The sequence below is a fragment of the Galeopterus variegatus genome, unplaced genomic scaffold (genome assembly GCF_000696425.1).
Source record: "Galeopterus variegatus unplaced genomic scaffold, G_variegatus-3.0.2 Scaffold95, whole genome shotgun sequence".
Lineage (NCBI taxonomy): Eukaryota > Metazoa > Chordata > Mammalia > Dermoptera > Cynocephalidae > Galeopterus > Galeopterus variegatus.
In genome coordinates, this window is record NW_007726206.1 from 328,766 (window position 1) to 344,250 (window position 15,485).

At 47.3% G+C, this 15,485-nt stretch overlaps 1 protein-coding gene across 2 annotated transcripts in view; it reads left to right on the forward strand.

The window, feature by feature from the left end:
• The window catches only part of SPATS2 (spermatogenesis associated, serine-rich 2), a 132,209-nt gene extending 126,239 nt beyond the window's left edge, over nucleotides 1-5,970 (forward strand). For both annotated transcript variants that reach the window (XM_008582746.1, XM_008582753.1), the window contains 3 exons: nucleotides 1,301-1,403; nucleotides 3,457-3,665; nucleotides 4,726-5,970. In XM_008582746.1, coding sequence (XP_008580968.1) covers nucleotides 1,301-1,403; nucleotides 3,457-3,665; nucleotides 4,726-5,037 — 624 coding nt within the window. In that variant the 3' untranslated portion in view covers nucleotides 5,038-5,970. The remainder of the gene's footprint in view (nucleotides 1-1,300; nucleotides 1,404-3,456; nucleotides 3,666-4,725) is intronic.
• The last annotated feature ends 9,515 nt before the right edge of the window (nucleotides 5,971-15,485 follow it).

Genomic DNA, 15,485 nt, shown 5'->3' on the forward strand with positions numbered 1-15,485 from the left:
AACTATATTACTAAATTTTATAGAAAGTCTTCCTTACGTTGATGCCAGTCAGTCTCATTCAGCTATCTGGGAGAAGCCGGAAACCCCTTTGGAGTTAGAGGCGAATTCTGGCTCTCACAAGCTTCATCTGTTCCGCTTCCCACGTGGCTGAAAAGCTGCTAGAAATATTTCTGCAGGCTGACTAAGGATCTGTTTCTCTCCACGGTTTCAGTGTACTGAAGTGGGTGCTGTGCAATTTAAATGTCTTATTTCAGATCACTTTATTTCCGTCATTTCTATTATGTCTTTGGCTCAACAAACCCTAGAATTTGTTTCAGAATTAATCTCAGACTGATATTACATGTCTGAAGGCTTTGTTAGAAGAGGTTCATGTGCTTTCCTGAGCCAAAATGCACTCTGAAGCTTTAGGACTTCAAGGCCCAAAGGTAATTTTTATTCCCTTTCAGTGCTTCTGGATGTATCCTGAGGATTCTGATACATTTGAAGTGAGATCAGACCACCCACAGATAAGAGGATTGCTCTGAGGAGTTTAATTCTTCCAAATTATATGTAGGCCCTTAACTTTCCTTTCTCATCTTCTTTTCATCTGAAAAAATGATTCCAGGCTACCTCAGACATTGTTTATTGAAATAGACCCCCAGAAGCACTTCATTTCTGGTATGTTTCTACTCCCACAGTTTCTATAGTGTAGTTAGTTTTTGATCCAATGGATTGGTTACCTCTCAGCTCAGTCTGCTGAAAAGGGTTAAATTACTTATAGCATAAACTCTTCTCATTTGCAAAGTTGACTTTTCACATGAATGATTTTCCATCTCAAGAAATTGTCCTGATTTCAAGGACCAAGAAATCCTACTATATAAAGAGATGAACTGGGTTTCCTAAGGAAGTTCCTATTAAAGAACACCAAGCCATCTATTTAACTAGGATCATTGTTGTAGCTTATGAACATTTTTGGTACCTCTGTTTCTATATATAATGGAATGATGTGGACAACAGCTTTCTCCTTTTTTCACATTCTTTCTCCTTTTTTCCTTTTTCTATAGTTTCTCTTGATTATACCTAATGGTCTTTGACTGTCCTGTAGCATTTCATTAAACTCTCAAACTGATCTTTGGGCTCTTGAGAAAATGAGTGAATTTGTTCAGTCATCCACCCTTAGTAATACAATGTGCATTTGGTAAACTTTGAAGCAATAAAAAGAAAACAATTGAAAAGAATTGCTTCATCTATATACAGTAAGCTATAGATTCCAGGTATAATGTTTGTCTAACTTGGAGGCTTTTCTTTGCCCTTTCTCTAGCACTTTGTTAGTGAGCGTAAATATGACGAGGATCTGGGACGAGTAGCCCGGTTCACCTGTGATGTAGAAACCCTAAAGAAGAGCATTGATTCATTTGGACAAGGTGAGATGGCAAGAGATTCTGGGCACTAGAGGTGGTGATGCAACTGTCCTCTATGATTTAGACACTGACGTGCTGACTGGTTTCTCCACTGATTGTCTCAGTGCCTCTTGTTTGCTTGTTTTTTTTTTTTCTTTTTTTTTTTGGTCTTTTTTCGTGACCGGCAACAGATCGCAACCCTCAGTGTTGCGCCTGTACCGGACCGGGACCAGCAACGGGATCGCAACCCTCGGTGTTGCCCCCGCTCCTCGCTCAGCCAGTGAGCCACCGGTCTGCACGTGGGATCCGAACCCTCGGCGGGAGTGCCACCGCACTTCCCAAACGGCGCACTGTAGCAGTGCACCACCGGGCCGGCCCTTGTTTGCTTATGAAAAGTAACGCGGGGATACTTAGGAAGTTCATGGATGCAGATGCTTTGAACTCTGAGGATGAGTAGTTGCCTGCTCCCTAAAAATGAAATACTATTTTTTCATTATCCTTTGCTGAGTTGAGAGGTATACGATATATAGTGTAAAGAGCACAGGGCTCTGGAGTCAGACCAGGTTTGAATCCTTGTCTCTACACTAACCTTTCGGAACCTAATTTTATTCCTCTCCAAAACAGAGATAAAAATACCTGCCTTGCCTGGCACGTAATAATAGGTCCTTAAATAGTAGCATTAAAGTTGAGGAGGTGTGAGAGTTTGTAGCAACGCATCAGTCAAGCCCTGAACTCTACTCCTCTGTTCTTTCTCAGTATAAAAGTAAAATGTTGGACCTAGGGCATTGATTGTGAACTTATCACTAGTTCAGGCTTAAAGCCAAGAAAAAAATCTATGGAGTAGTTTTTTGTTTTTGTTTTCCTTTTTGTCTTTTTTACTGACCGGTAACAGGATCGCAACCCTCGGTGTCGCGCCCGTACCGGGGACCGGCAATGGGATCGCAACCCTCGGTGTTGCGCCCGCACCGCGCTCAGCCAGTGAGCGGGAACCGGTCTCCACATGGGATCTGAACCCTCAACGGGAGCGCTGCTGCTCTCCCAAGCGGCGCACTCTCCAGTGCGCCACCGGGCCGGCCCTATGGAGTAGTTTTAAACCATTGAATTCTGACAAAATTTGGATTGAAAATGTTAATATTTTGGGCTGGCCCATGGCTCACTTGGGAGAGTATGGTGCTGATAACACCAAGGCCACAGGTTCGGATCCTGTATAGGGATGGCTGGTTGGCTTACTGTGTGAGCATGGTGCAGACAACACCAAGTCAAGGGTTAAGATCCCCTTACCAGTCATCTTTAAAAAAATAAAATAAAATGTTAATATTTTTCAGTAGTTTTTTTTGTTTGTTTTGTTTGTTTTGTTTGTTTTTTAATTTGGGGTTATTTTTGCAGAAGGAAATTTGGCAAGATACATGTTTGTAAGACTAGTTATATTCATATTTAACTGATCTTGATTTTTTTTTTGTCCTTTTTGAGACTGGCTGCACCGCGCTCAGCCAGTGAGCGCTGTGAGCTCACCAGTCATCCCTATGTAGGATCCGAACCCGCAGTGGGAGCGCTGCTGCGCTCCTGGCGCCGCACTCTCCCGAGTGCGCCACGGCTCGGCCCTGATCTTGATTATACCTTGCATCATTCAAATGTTCTAAAAATGATTTAGCAAAGATTTGATTTATTTATCTTTTTCTTTCTTCGCATTCTGTACTTTATAATGTTCCTTGCATAGGAAACTGAACATATGGCCCATACTATTGTTCCCAGGCTTAGTCAGCTGCTAGAGCCATAGCCAGGAGTTTAGGTAGTAGGAAACGCCAAGAAGTCATTAGTCAGATGGGGGCTGGGTAACTTCAATCTTAAACTGTCTCTAAAAATTCCTTTACAAAGCAGTGGAAATTTGGAGGGAATGGAGGAAGAGGACAGAGTGAGATTTTCTTTCCTGTTACCCATTTTATAGGTCTTTTCTTATGACTACTCAAGTAGACAGTTTTTTAATCTTAAGTTGCTCATTGTAAAATGGAGAAATAGGGGAAACCTTACCCATCATGCTCTTCCATTAAATGACTGCAAATTCCTATTTCTGTTTCAGTCTCCCATCCAAAGAACAGCTATTCAACCAGATCCCGATGTACCTCAGTTACGTCCATGAGTAGCCCAAGTGATGCCTCTGCTACTTCCTCTTCCACCTGTGCCTCTGCTCCCAGCCTTACAAGTGCTAACAAGAAAAACTCTGTACCAGGAGAGACTCCCACAGACATAGCAAACTCCAGTGGCCGGCCCTACCAGCCTGATCGGGAGGTAACCTAGCTTCCATACTGAGCACATTAGGAGGAAAAGCCACCAGATTGTCAAAGTTTAAAAGCCGATACCTCAGTATATTACCTTCCTATCTTTACTCCCATTTCACACCTATTTTGAATCCTTCCAGCCCCAGTTAGTTCTTGAGAAAGCATCTGACATGTATATTTCAAACCACCAGCCCTTTTAGATTTCCTTTTGCCATGAACTGCTGACTTTCTTATGTTGGCAGTGATCCTAGCTGTTGTAGGCAGTATTGCCCAGTAATTAGTCACACTGGGAGTCATGCACCCATCTCACAGCAGACAAGCACCACAAGTGGCAGGTTCACCAGCATGCATCTGAAAGCAGCAACTCCCTAAAAGCACAGTGTGGATTACAGCAGGGGAAAGTGAGCAAACCTGGGGGGGGGGGGTGACACTAAAAAGTTGAAGAGTAATGCATCGTTTCTTCTCCTTGGTTTGAAGAAACACAAGAGCAATACAAGGCAGTGCTGTCAGCAGTTCTTCAGAACTTCAATTCCAGTATAACATTGGAAGGACAAAAATAAAATCCCATGCCATAAGCTTTCTGGATTGTAATGTGAAAGATGTACTAAATGTCACAGCAGCAAGGTTTAATCTATGGTTCGTGATACATAACAAAGCAGACCATAATGATGATTATTTTAAAATTCAAATGTTCATTATCTTTACAAATGGCTTATGATCTGCAAAGTTCAGACATGTGATAAAATACTTACCCATTTAAGGGCTTGTAACAACCCAAAGAATATTTTTTCTTCCTTCTCAGCTTTCTTCTTATGCCCAGCTAAAGAAATGTAAACTTCTCTTCAGTGGAGAAGAGCCTAAGAGTGAAAGGTGGGGAAAGATGTATTAATTCTGATGTAGTGGCTGGGTGGGATTGGCTGACAGAATTCTGCGAGTCTTGAGAGATGACTGAGTCCCAAGCATGGGATACCACATTTTACTTTCAGAACACTCCTATATATAAACTGAACTGGAACAAATGGGTACCATAATGCCAGAGCACCTTGAACACTGTATTCTTTTATCCTTAGGTATTGCCAGGGAACAGACGAGGAGGACAAGGCTACAGGACACAAGGTCAAAAGTCCAATGACCCCACAAACCACGGGCAACATGATAGTGTGGGTCATTACAGAAATAGCTCGTGGTACTCATCTGGTTCCAGGTATCACAGTGCTGCACCACAGGCACCAGGAAGCACTAGTGTACGGGGCCAGGCTCACTCTGCAGGGACCAATGGAACTGGAGCCAGCAAGGAGCCGGGCCCACCTAAGCCCTCATTCAAAAAGGGGCTCCCCCAGCGCAAACCCAGGACCTCTCAGCCTAAAGTCGTGAACTCTTGAGGGAAATTCTAGTTGGCCTCTCTCCTCTATCCCACACAGTTCAACTTGATAACTGGACTTTAGGAAACTTATAGTTAAATTCAATAACAAAGAGAAGTTTATGCATTTCAGTTTTTGTGCCATTCTAAGTATTTTTGGTTTCCTCTCTCATTTGCTTTTTACCATTTTGGAGGGGAAGCTGTTTTTTCCCTTGACGTTTCCCAGTGATATGGTTTGATTCTGATTGGTCATTTCCACCAGGAGTCAGAGGCAGCTGTTGCCAGGTTTCCCAAGGGTAAGCAACATTCTTCCCAGTACACCAGACCTGCCAGTGCCCAGAGAGGCCTTACTCAGCAATCCCCACTGTTGAGGCTGTCTCAGGAGCAAGTGGGTCAGAGCTAGTCCTGTCCAATCTAAGCAGAAGCCACAGATGCCTGCCAGGTTCCCTCCAAACAACAGTTTGACCAGGAGAGGCAACGAGGGTGTCGTACACTGCACCGGATTAGCCAGAGAAAGGAAAATTAAATTGGTGAAAAGGAGAGAACACTAGGAAACATTTGAGAATCTGCCTCTATCCCAGAATGTGCCTGAGATTTGACACTCAAATCCGGGTTTCAGTCTCCTGCTTGGCACCATAGCTTAACTTGCAATTTCTTCAAAATGCCTAAAACCTTGTTTCCTGTTACCTTAGACTGCAAACCAGTCTAGGGAAGTCAATGGGAAAAGAAGCGTTTAATTATAAAGTTAAAAAAAAAAAAAAAAAGCATTTCTCTGTTTCAATGTTTGGAGATTTTCTGTTTGTTTGTATTCTCCCTTTCCTGAATTCTGTTCTAATCCTGAACCAAATTTATAGCAGTATAATTAGTGTTAATGTAAGGTATTACCCATCGAAATATTGCTGCAGTCAATCTTTATAGTTGAATAAATAAAAACAAGTGCATAAACATTCCCATATTTGTTTCACAGCAGCAAGTGACTTCATTTTATTATCTGTTTTTCTTTGGGCCTCATGGGGTAGAAGTCACTTGGACAGCTTGTTCTGGGCTTAAATGAGGGTGTCTGATTCCCAAGTCATTTGTTCACTGCTGCTTAGCTTCAGGACCAAATTAAAATGTGAAAACCAGGATGAGCAAATGCAGCTGTTCCTTGTGGGAAGAATCAGTAGGACAGGGAATAGTGACTTTCCAAAGGAGGAGAACATACCTGTTTAGAAAAACCATAGCTGCCAGCAGCTCTCCCAGGCAACCAAAGGTTATATTGGCACCCCTCTCCCCTACTCCCTCTCCCTTGACAGGAGTATGAATGTGACCATGTAATTGAGCGCCTGCATGTAGCAGGTGGCACTGATGACCGTTCCCTCCACCCCACACCTGCCCCTCGCATCTATGACTTAATAACAGCAGAGCTTTGGACCAGCCCGTGGCTCACTTGGGAGAGTGTGGTGCTGGTAACACCAAAGCCGCAGGTTCAGATCCCTATATAGGGATGGCTGGTTAGCTCACTTGGGAGAGCGTGGTGCTGACAACACCAAGTCAAGGGTTAAGATCCCCTTACTGATCATCTTTGGGGGAAAAACAAAAAAACAAACAAAAAAAAAAACAGGGGAGCTTTTCTTTCTCTGGCATGTGTTTCTACCAAGTCTGAGCCCAGATGATAAGTGGCAGCAGTGCAGAACTTAGCTGCGTCGGGGTTTCCCCTGGCTCTGGCTGAAGCTGAGCTGCCAGGGTTCAGGTTGGTTGCACAGAATGAGAGAGAATCTTTTGGTAAAGAAAACAATAGTCAAGGGGTACTGGAGAAGCCATTTTCCAAGGGGCTGATCTCCTTATTTTGTGCAACCCCACCACCAGCCTGCTGGGTGACGGGGAAAAGCCCTGCCTTTCTGATTAATTGCTTACTTACACGTTGTAAGAAATCCAGAGATTGAAATGACCTTGAAGGATTATGAGGTCTATCCCTGATCCAGGCAAGACTGTATTTAACTAACCAGACCAATGGGAAGCCACATGTTCGTCAAAACTGCCTTGAAGTTGGAACTAAAATCTCCTTATAGAAAAATATTGGAAGATTTTTTTTTAATGACTATAAAAGGTTTGAAAATTATGAGGGGTTTTTTTGGTGTTTTTTCTTTTTTTTACATATTGTCTTTACTTACAAAAGTAGTATTTAAAATATCAAATAATGCAGAAATGTAAAAGGAAAAAGTTTTCCATCTTCCCATTCCAATCCTCAGGGGTAATGACTATTAATAATTTAGCATATATCCTTGTAGACCTTTTTCAAAGCATGTATGCGCATACACATGTGGATATATAGGTTTTTAAATTTTTGTTTTTTATAAAAAGATCATACTATATGTATTGTATAATTTGTTTTATAAATAATGTCTAAACCATAATTAATTTAGGATCTCATGCTGTGGATAGTCTCCTAAATTTGCCAATTTGACTTTTCTTCAATGAAGAGAAGTTAGGTTAATCTGAGTTTGAATTGTGCAGCCCGTTCCTCACTCCCCAAATTGCTCTGGGCTTCCTAAGAGAAGGAAGGTTCCATACCCTGGGCAGCTACCACTGGTGCTCAGAGAGGCCCTTCCTAACCATTTTTCCTCCCCCTTTTCTTTTCTCCTTATAGACAAGTGTCTTGCCCTCTCCAACCTAGAGACAGGACTGGGACTTAAAGTTGTTTGGCTCTGTCAGTTATGTGCCACTTGAGAGGCAAAATTTAAATTAGCATGGCTTCATTGTGAACATCAGATATTTCCTAGGCCTTATTTTATGGCCATTTAAAACATTTACTTAAAAAAAAAAGTAACACAAACTAGTTTTAAAAAAATGATACAAAAGGGTACATGGTGGAAGGTAAAAAGTCCTCCCCTAGCTGTCCCACTCCGCAGAAGAAGTCACTGGTAAGTTTCTTATATATCTTCCCAGAAAATTTCAAAACCCGAACATAGAAGTACATTTTTTTCTTTCTTTTACATAATTGGAGTGATACTGTGCATACTCTTATACAACTTGCTTTTTTCATTTGTCCTTGCCTTTAACAAATTATTTGTTTTGTTTTAAGAGGAGCATTATATGCAAATAGTTAAATAAAAAAAGTCTAAACAGTTTAAGGGATATATGATGAAAAGCCTCTATCCCACTCTGGACTACTTGTCCCCTCCCTAGAGGCAACCACTGTTAAGTTTCTTGTGTACCCCTGCTGGAGATTTTCTATGCTAGTATATCATAAGAATGTGTACCACTTAGTCCTTCTATGTTGGTGTATATAAATATACCTTGTTCTTTCTATGGCTGCATAGAATTCCATTGTATAAATTTGTCGTTAGTTTAACCAGTCCCTAATGATGGTTTTCAGTTTTTTGCTATTACAAATATTGCTGCAGTGAGCTTCCCATAATACATATATCATTCCTCAATTGTGAGAGTATATCTGTAGGATAAATTCCTACAAGTGGAATTCATTCTTCATTATTGATAAAGTTGCATGGATTTACACTCATCACCAGTGTTTGGTAGTACTTTGTACAGTTGCCAAGCTGGAAGCTAAGGAGCAATAAAGATAACTAAAACACAGTCCCTGCCATCAAGTGACTGATAAACTAGTTGGGGCAACTGAGACTCACAGATAAATAATACAAGGGGATAGTGTTGCATGAGAGAGCTATTCTGCCTTCTTGAGTAAGCTGGAGGAAGCACTGCCACAGGGCTGGGCCTTATGCTTAAGCTAGAACTGTTGCAGCCAGTGAGCCGGCAGTTGTGCAATGGTGTATAGAGATTGTGACCTCCTATTTTAGAATCCCAAACCAGGGTATGGGCTTTTGAGTTTGAATGTATGTATGGGGGGAATAGGATAAACTGTTTGAGGTTAGGAGTGACCTGGAAGATCCAGGATGCATGGCCATGAATCTGAACTAACCTATATTCTTGAAGAGAAGGTCAGTAGAGTAATGACATGTTGCCCCTGGAAATTCTGCCACCTGACCTAACAAAATGAGAGTTTGTCACGTCTGATTTATAGAGTTATCCCACCTAGTAAGGATTTTATCCCTATGGAGCACACTTCCTAGAAGAAACAGGTGTCTAAAACAAGTTGGGAGGCCACCAACTGATACAAGGAACTGTTTTATCACTATTTTAACCCGTGAGTTCAGAGTACCAGCCCACAATGCGGGCAGCCAGAACAACATACAAGCCTCTGGTTGTTGTAACCATTTGGGCACATTTTTCCTTTCCTTCAAACATTGAGGCACCTGCTGTGTGCTAGGCACTCTGCTGAGTTCTGAGGCGAAGAAAGATGGTTCCAGCTCTGTCCTTAAGCACTTGGCAGGTGAAGGAAGTAGAGTTCTTCCTCACACCCTTGGAAGCCCTGCCTAGTGACCATGTACATACAGTAGAAATACCCTGCACTTAGATTTTAATCCTATCTTCACACCTTGGTAGCTGCATGAATGACTGACCTTGGACAAGTAACAACATCATTGAACCTTTTCCTGAACTGTAAAGTGGAGACAATGCAGTTACTTTAGGAGATGTTTAGTCCATTTCTGTTGCTTATAATACCTGAAATTGGGTAACTGATTAAAAAAATGAAATTTGTTTCTTACAGTTTTGAAGGCTGGGAAGTCCACAGGCACATCTATTGAGAGCCTTTCTCTGGGTGGGAACTCCACAGGGTCCCGTGGTGATGCAGGGTGTCACGAGGCGGGAGTAATGGGAGGAGCTCTCTCATGTGTTTATAAAGCTGCCAGTCCATATCTGTGTTAACTCCTTACTCCATGAATGGATTAATCCGTTCACGAGGTCACAGTCCTCATGATCCAGTCACCTCTCAAAGGCCCACCTTTCAAATATCATAATCAGATTTCCCGCCCTCTTAACACTTACTGTGAGGATCAAGTTTCTGACATGAACTTTTGGGGGACACAGTTGACCCATAAAAGGAGGTATCTAGGCAGGTGCTGCAGAACAGTACACTGGGTGTCTAAGCTAACCCATGATAAGCTGAACTTTTACCTTCTGTTGAAAAGTATATGACCCTGTACCAGCCAGCCACAAAAAAAAAATATATGTGAAAGAAGACATTCCCTATCTGTTCCAACCATACAGACCTTATTAAGAAAAACATTAAAAATTCAGTTATCTTGTTCCCTCTGTAGCTTTTCTCCCTGAGTGCACATCTCTCCAGCATGGTGAATCTCGAGCCACTCTTGTTTGTGTGCCATACCCACCAGAAGGGCACAGCCCCAGCCCAGTTTCAGAGCTGTGTGGGTGGGCCAGCCGGATGCTGATGGAGCTGACCTCAGTAAACACGGTCACCACCCACCTCAGCAGCATGCAAGAGTGAAGCTGGGGCCAGGGTTTCCCAGAGCAAAGCAGGGAACATTATTTCCCTATAGGTGATGTGGGAGTTTTATTACCTGCCTTGATACTCTGCACCAAGGAGGAAACCCTATCTGAGGAAGATGATCTGGGTGAAGAAACTTATCCACCATCACCACTACCAGCACAACTGTTCTGCCTGCCCTTTCACAGCCGTCAAAACAGCGGGAACAAATACCACCCACTCTGATTCCTCAGGGAAAAGTCAGGATTTTTTTTTTTTTTTTTTTTTTTTTAACGTTTCTTCATCTTAACCCAGTTAGGCTTTCTCTATAACTTGATTGCAAACACACCCAGTTTCTGGTGCTGCTAGAACATACAGATTGGGAGAACGGAAAGATTTCTTGGGAAGTCAGGCACTGGCTCCTTTTCCTGCTCCTGCAGGACTGTGTAGACCACCCACAGGCAGCAGGTGGGGCCTGCTTTCGCTGCAGGTGCTGCTGTCAACTACAGCATCTCCCCAGGGCAAGAGGTCCAAGTGCTGGTTCAAAGCAGGCACTCACTACAGGTCACTTTCTGAACGCCCATCAATATGACCATGCTATTCCCTTTATATAGTCTGTTTACCAAAAGACAGGATGAAAGACCCCTGCCAGATGGTTTGATAGCCAGTTTCTGTTAAGCTAGTCAAATCTTAGTTCATACCTGGTTCCTCTACTTTCTAGCCATGCAATATATTTTTCCTTATCTGTAAATAAAACCATGTACCTCCCAGGATTCCCTTGCTTGAAAGTTTATCGTGGTCTATTCACATTGCAGCTAGGGTCCTCCACTAAAAGAAAAGGAAGAGCTTAGGATGAGACAGCCAAGGGGTGGCCAAGTACTTAAGGCCTCAAAGAATTGCAAAATGTTTTGGTGATTGTGTGAGGATAGAAACCTTCGCTGAGGCTTCATCCTGAGCTCATTTCCCTGGTTCCAGCATGCAGGGCCGGGAGGATTTTTAATAACAGTCACTCAGGTTCATTTCATAAATGAAGAAGCTAATACTCTGTGAGATGAAGTAACTCTCCCCACCCATGGTCACCCAGCTGGTCAGTGGCAGAGCTAGAATTTGAACCCAGACTAGTATAACTTGAAAGCTCGAGATTGTCCCATCACACAGCACAACCTTGTAACGGAGCCTGGACACGCTGGCTGAGAGTCAGGCTTGCAACAGGCTTAGGGACCTCCAGAATGGAGGGTGGAGAGAGTGGGAGGAGGGGAGGGAAGGGGCGGGGTCCCTGGGCTCTGTTCCTCGACAGCCACCTGTTCCCACCCCCAGGCACACAGTGTCTGACTGCCTGCGCTTTGTGGTTGGGGGAAGTGGGGACTTTTTCCCTCTTTTGTGTCTTGAGCGGTTTTCCCCCCAGCTTTGCTCTTCCTTGCTCTCTCTCCCTGTTCCTTTTTGTGGATAATACTCCCACAGGCCTCCCACGGCAGCTCCAAAATGCAGCCTCCTGAGTTTCTTCTTGTTGACAAAGGGTTGGAGCTGTCTCTGAACAGGGCTCCCCCTCAACCTTCCCCTCCCCATGATGCCCCCCATACCCTCTCAATGAGTCAGAAGTTGGGTGAAGGGGTGAGGAAAAGGAGATCACAGTGAGGAGGACAGTGGTCCCCGACCTCCCAGTGCCCTGTTCAATTTTCAGCTCCCCCCATCTACTGTCTCCTGAACGTGGGTCCCTGCCCCTAGTGTGTGTATGTGCACATGTGTGTTGGGGGTTGGGAGGGAGATGGAAGGAAAAGGTAGGGGATTAATCACTAAAAGCTGAGGAAACCTACACAAACAAACATCAGCCAGGTTTGGCAGGAAGATCTGAGGGACTAGGTAAAGGTGAAGAGAGGAGAGTGGGCCGAGACCCCACACTTGAAAGGCCAGACCAAGGGAAAGGGTCAGGGGCTGCACCTTACCCCATATATGCATTCACACAAATTCTTTGAGGGGCAATGGGATGAGGCGTTTTAATGCCAAGATAGACTGCTGTTTCACACTGAGATTAGAAGAGTGATCCTAACATTCAGTAAATATTAGTGTATTTTCTTCTCCTGGAAGTGGGGACCAGGGGACCAAAACAGGGACACAGGCATTGTGCCTGGAGCTGCTAGCGGAGGCAGTGCATCTTAGACAAGGTACTTAACCTCTCTGCCTCAATTTTTTCCTCTGTAAATTGGCAGTTATAACAGTAACTACCTTAGGATTATTATGAAGATTAATGAGGTAATCCAAGTGAAGCACCTAGCACAGTGCCTGGCACAGTCAATGCTCAATAAATGTAAGCTACTGGAATGCTAGGGCCACCTCACACATTCCATCCACCCTCTGCTCACCCTAACCCATGCTATCTGGTTTGGCTTAATGCCCCAAACCAGCCCCAGCAGGTGAGCTGGAAACCTGAAAGTGTGAACACTTTGGCCTTACAGGGGTGACTCGAGGACCACCTGGACCTGATGCACAACCCCAGACGACCAGTCCTCTGAGTACCCGCACAGCTAGCCTGGGGCTCTTTCTGGGGCCTCACAGTGAGAGACAGCCATGCTGAAGGGAGGCAGACTCTGGACTGGGGTTGGGAGATTGTTGGGGTTGGAACCCCGACTCTGCCATTTACCAGTGTGTTACCTTGAGCGGATCTCTTCCTCTCTCTCCCTCTGCTTCTGTCTCCTCTGTGAAATGGAGTGTAAGTAGCATCTACCCTGGCTATTTCCCAGATCTCTTATGAGACTCAAAATCAGATAATAATAAACATTTACATGATGCAGGTGCCACACACTGTTCTGGGTCCTTTACACATGTTCACTTATTTAATCTTCATAACAACAATGAGGTTATCATCCCCACTTTACAGATGAGAAAACTGAGTCGGGGAATGGTTAATAACTCGCCTTTAAAATCACATAAACAGCAGGCAGCCTGATTCCCAGGTAGGTGGGTGCTTTCAACCGCAGCCTCTCACCCCGTCTCAAAGCGAGTGGCCTCCTAAACGCCCCTCTCAGCAGAAAGCTCATCGTCGCCTGGTGGGGAATATGAGCGGCTGGGGAAGGGTGTTACTCCGAGGTAGGGAGCAGGCTCTGCGGACTTCTTTGGGTCACTCCTATTGTTGGGAGCCAGATTCCAGGCTTCACAGGACTGGGGGAGGGGAGCGCTTTCTCCCTTTCTTTCCAAAGCACCAGTTCATTTAAATACAGGTGCCTTGGGCTTTGGTCCTCGTCACTGGTGAGGGGTAGGTGGAGCGGGGGACACTCCTTTCTTTCCGAAGCTGGCGACTGAGGGTGCGTCTCCTGGAGGGGTGGGGGCGCTGAGCCTCCGCTTCATTCGCTCGGGAACAAATTGCTGTTTTGGCCCCGGCGGCTCCTCTGGGCGCGGGCGGCAGCCGCGCTAGCTGGCGAATCGTGGGAGGGAGGAGGAGCGGCGCTGGCAGGCGAGGCCCGGGGACCGCCGCAGCGCGGGTCGGGACAAGGAACGGCTGCCCGGGCCGGCTCCGCCCCGCCCCGCCCCGCGGGCCCCCCCCCCCCCGCCCGGCCCCCCCCCTTTATGCGCTCGGGAACAGTTTGCTGTTTTGCCCCCGCCGGCCCCTCTGGGCGCGGGCGGCAGCCGCGCTAGCTGGCGAATCGTGGGAGGGAGGAGGAGCGGCGCTGGCAGGCGAGGCCCGGGGACCGCCGCAGCGCGGGTCGGGACAAGGAACGGCTGCCCGGGCCGGCTCCGCCCCGCCCCGCCCCGCGGGCCCCCCCCCCCCCGCCCGGCCCCCCCCCTTTATGCGCTCGGGAACAGTTTGCTGTTTTGCCCCCGCCGGCCCCTCTGGGCGCGGGCGGCAGCCGCGCTAGCTGGCGAATCGTGGGAGGGAGGAGGAGCGGCGCTGGCAGGCGAGGCCCGGGGACCGCCGCAGCGCGGGTCGGGACAAGGAACGGCTGCCCGGGCCGGCTCCGCCCCGCCCCGCCCTGCGGGCCCCTCCTCCCCAGCAGGAGGCTCTCTGCGGCCACCCCAACCCCGGCAGCTCGCCTTTCCGCGCACGGCCGAGCTCTCTAGGACTGAAAGCGGGTAGGGAGCGTGGCCCGGTCCTTCTAGCCCCCCGCTTGCACGGACCCACACTCACAAGGTTACGAAGTTTTTCCCAGTGTCTGACCTCTGTTGGTCCCCTGTATTTGCATCCCGACCCTCTAGCGCGGTCTGGGACCGACAAGAGGTGACAAATACGAGAAATAGAGTGACGAAGCAAAGGATCTAGGGCTTTCCTCCGCACCACATGTCCTTTCCACCTCCGGGGCCACACGGATGGCGTCTGACCCTTGCTCCCAGGGTAGCCACCCTCCAATTTCCTGACAGCTCCTGCCTGCAGCGGCATCTTCTAGTAAGAGCTCGATCCGTTTTCCAGAGGGTCAAGTTGAGGCTGAGAAAACATTGACTGCCCAGAAGCTGAGTTTAGCAACCCCTGCCCCCCACACCCTTCCTCCCCGTGCAGCCGGAGCCCATCTTAGGGGCCCCGGGCCTTCACCTCCGCCTGGCCGCCCAGTCTCCTTTCTCATTACGTTTTTCCTCGGGAAAGGCATCTTCTACAACGCACAGCCCCCGCCCCGGGCGCTCCTCGCGTCCCTCCGGAGGAGGGGAGGCTGCTAGCAGGCTCCCTGAGAACCCCCGGGCTGCAGAGAAAGAAGCCTCCCCCCTGCGCCTGAGGCTGAGTCAGCCGGAGCGGACCAGGCGCTCGCCCGTTGTTGGCGGGTCGGCCGGGGCGGCCCGAGTGACGGGGGTAGGGGAGGCGGCGGCCCTCACCGAGGTCCCGAGGGGAGGGGGATCCCTCGGCGGGAGGTCTGTCCCTTTAAGGAGGCGGCCCTGACTGGGTGTGCCCCGTCTCCATGGTTACCCCGGTGCAGGCTGCGGGCGCGGGAGGTGGGCAGGGAGGCTGCCGCTTCTCCCCGACAGACGGAGGGAGCTGCAGGGACCCGGCGCCGAGCGGAGACCTAGCGGGAGTGGACCCGCAGCTGAAACGGGAGCCGCCGCCGCGGGCGGGAGGTGCCGAGAGCGCAGCGGCAGCCGAGCCTGGAACCCGGGATTCGTGGGCGGCGAGGGCGCGAGGGGCCTCGCGCCATGCTCCGGGCCCCGACGGCACGGACGCCCCCTCG